Source organism: Alligator sinensis, unplaced genomic scaffold, assembly GCF_000455745.1.
Source record: "Alligator sinensis unplaced genomic scaffold, ASM45574v1 scaffold1667_1, whole genome shotgun sequence".
In the NCBI taxonomy this organism is placed as follows: domain Eukaryota; kingdom Metazoa; phylum Chordata; order Crocodylia; family Alligatoridae; genus Alligator; species Alligator sinensis.
In genome coordinates, this window is record NW_005842504.1 from 406,766 (window position 1) to 408,148 (window position 1,383).

Consider the following 1,383-nt stretch of genomic DNA (forward strand, 5'->3'; position numbering starts at 1 on the left):
ACTGGTGCACCGTGAAAGCCGTGATGGCGGCGCCATCCACCGAGCGCACCTCGCAGATCCTGCAGCACCAGAGTGGGGTGGGCTTGGGTTCGATGCCAAGATCAAGACGGGCCCCACTCCCCACCCAAGGGCCCCGCTCACCTCTTGCCAGTGGACGAGAGGCGCACGAGCACGGTGGTGGCGTCGGGCACAACCTTCTGGATGAAAACCTGCTGGTCGTCCCGCTCCCCAAAGGGGCCTGTGGGCCACGCGACCGGTCAGCCCAGCCTAGCCCAGCCCCCCAGGCCCTGGCCCCCCACCCCGTCCCACCAGCTCACCGATGTCGGTGCCAGCGCTGCAGCCCGCGTGCCCATCCACGGCCTCCAGCGCCAGGATCTTGAAGGAGGCCAAGGGCGTTCTGGATGAAAACCTGCTGGTCGTCCCGCTCCCCAAAGGGGCCTGTGGGCCACGCGACCGGTCAGCCCAGCCTAGCCCAGCCCCCCAGGCCCTGGCCCCCCACCCCGTCCCACCAGCTCACCGATGTCGGTGCCAGCGCTGCAGCCCGCGTGCCCATCCACGGCCTCCAGCGCCAGGATCTTGAAGGAGGCCAAGGGCGTGGAGCCCGGCTGCGTGGAGATCATGCCCCGGAACCGTGTCACGGTCCACGTGCGCACGTGGTTGTTGTCGCCACAGACTGCAACGAGGGGGGTCACAGGGTGAGAAGGGCCGCGGCCCCCCAGTGCCCGTCACTCCCGACCCCCAGCCCTGCCGGTGCCCCTCACTCCCGCCCCATAGACCGCCTGTCCCGTGCCCCCCACAGCCCTTACTGGAGATGAGGTGCTTCTCAGACAGCATGATCTTGGTGACGGGGCTGCGGTGCACGGTGAAGGTCTGGAAGAGCTGGGGCGCAGAGCCCACGGTCTCCGGGTGCTGCACGATGACCCGCACCGTCCCCGAGCTGGTTCCGTAGGCAATCTCGATCCAGTTGCCGCTGTCGCCTGCAGGGCCCCGGGGCGGCGGGTCAAGCCATGGCCTCTGCCTGGCACCCGAACCCCCTTCCCACCCCTTGGTGCCTAGACACCTGGGTCCTATTCCCAGGACCTGCTGCGTTATACAGCAAGGAAGCGGGGGTGAAAACCAGGACTCCTGCGTTCTCCTAGTCGCAGGAGAACGACTATTTCTCCGGTGGGGTTGAATCCCAGCGACTGTGGGGAGGGCTCTGAGCAGTTCGGGGGGAATCTTACTTGTCTTGGGGGTGAGGTAGACGCTGAGCGCGGTGACGGCATCCTCGGCGGGGTCGCGGTATAGCTCCGTCACCAGCAAGTCGTTGTCCTTCATCCGCAGCGGGAACTTCTGCACGTCTGTGGGGGCAGGGGGGTCAGAAGGGGAGGGGGGGGCTGGTTC

At 67.4% G+C, this 1,383-nt stretch overlaps 1 protein-coding gene across 1 annotated transcript in view; it reads right to left on the reverse strand.

Moving 5' to 3' along the window:
• SPTBN4 (spectrin beta, non-erythrocytic 4) overlaps positions 1 to 1,383 on the reverse strand; it is a 26,518-nt gene that overhangs the window by 848 nt on the left and 24,287 nt on the right. The window contains exons 32-36 of the mRNA XM_025213054.1: positions 1,224 to 1,340; positions 807 to 977; positions 518 to 673; positions 142 to 238; positions 3 to 59 (exon numbers count right to left, since the gene is read on the reverse strand). Of these exons, the coding sequence (XP_025068839.1) occupies positions 3 to 59; positions 142 to 238; positions 518 to 673; positions 807 to 977; positions 1,224 to 1,340 (598 nt within the window). The remainder of the gene's footprint in view (positions 1 to 2; positions 60 to 141; positions 239 to 517; positions 674 to 806; positions 978 to 1,223; positions 1,341 to 1,383) is intronic.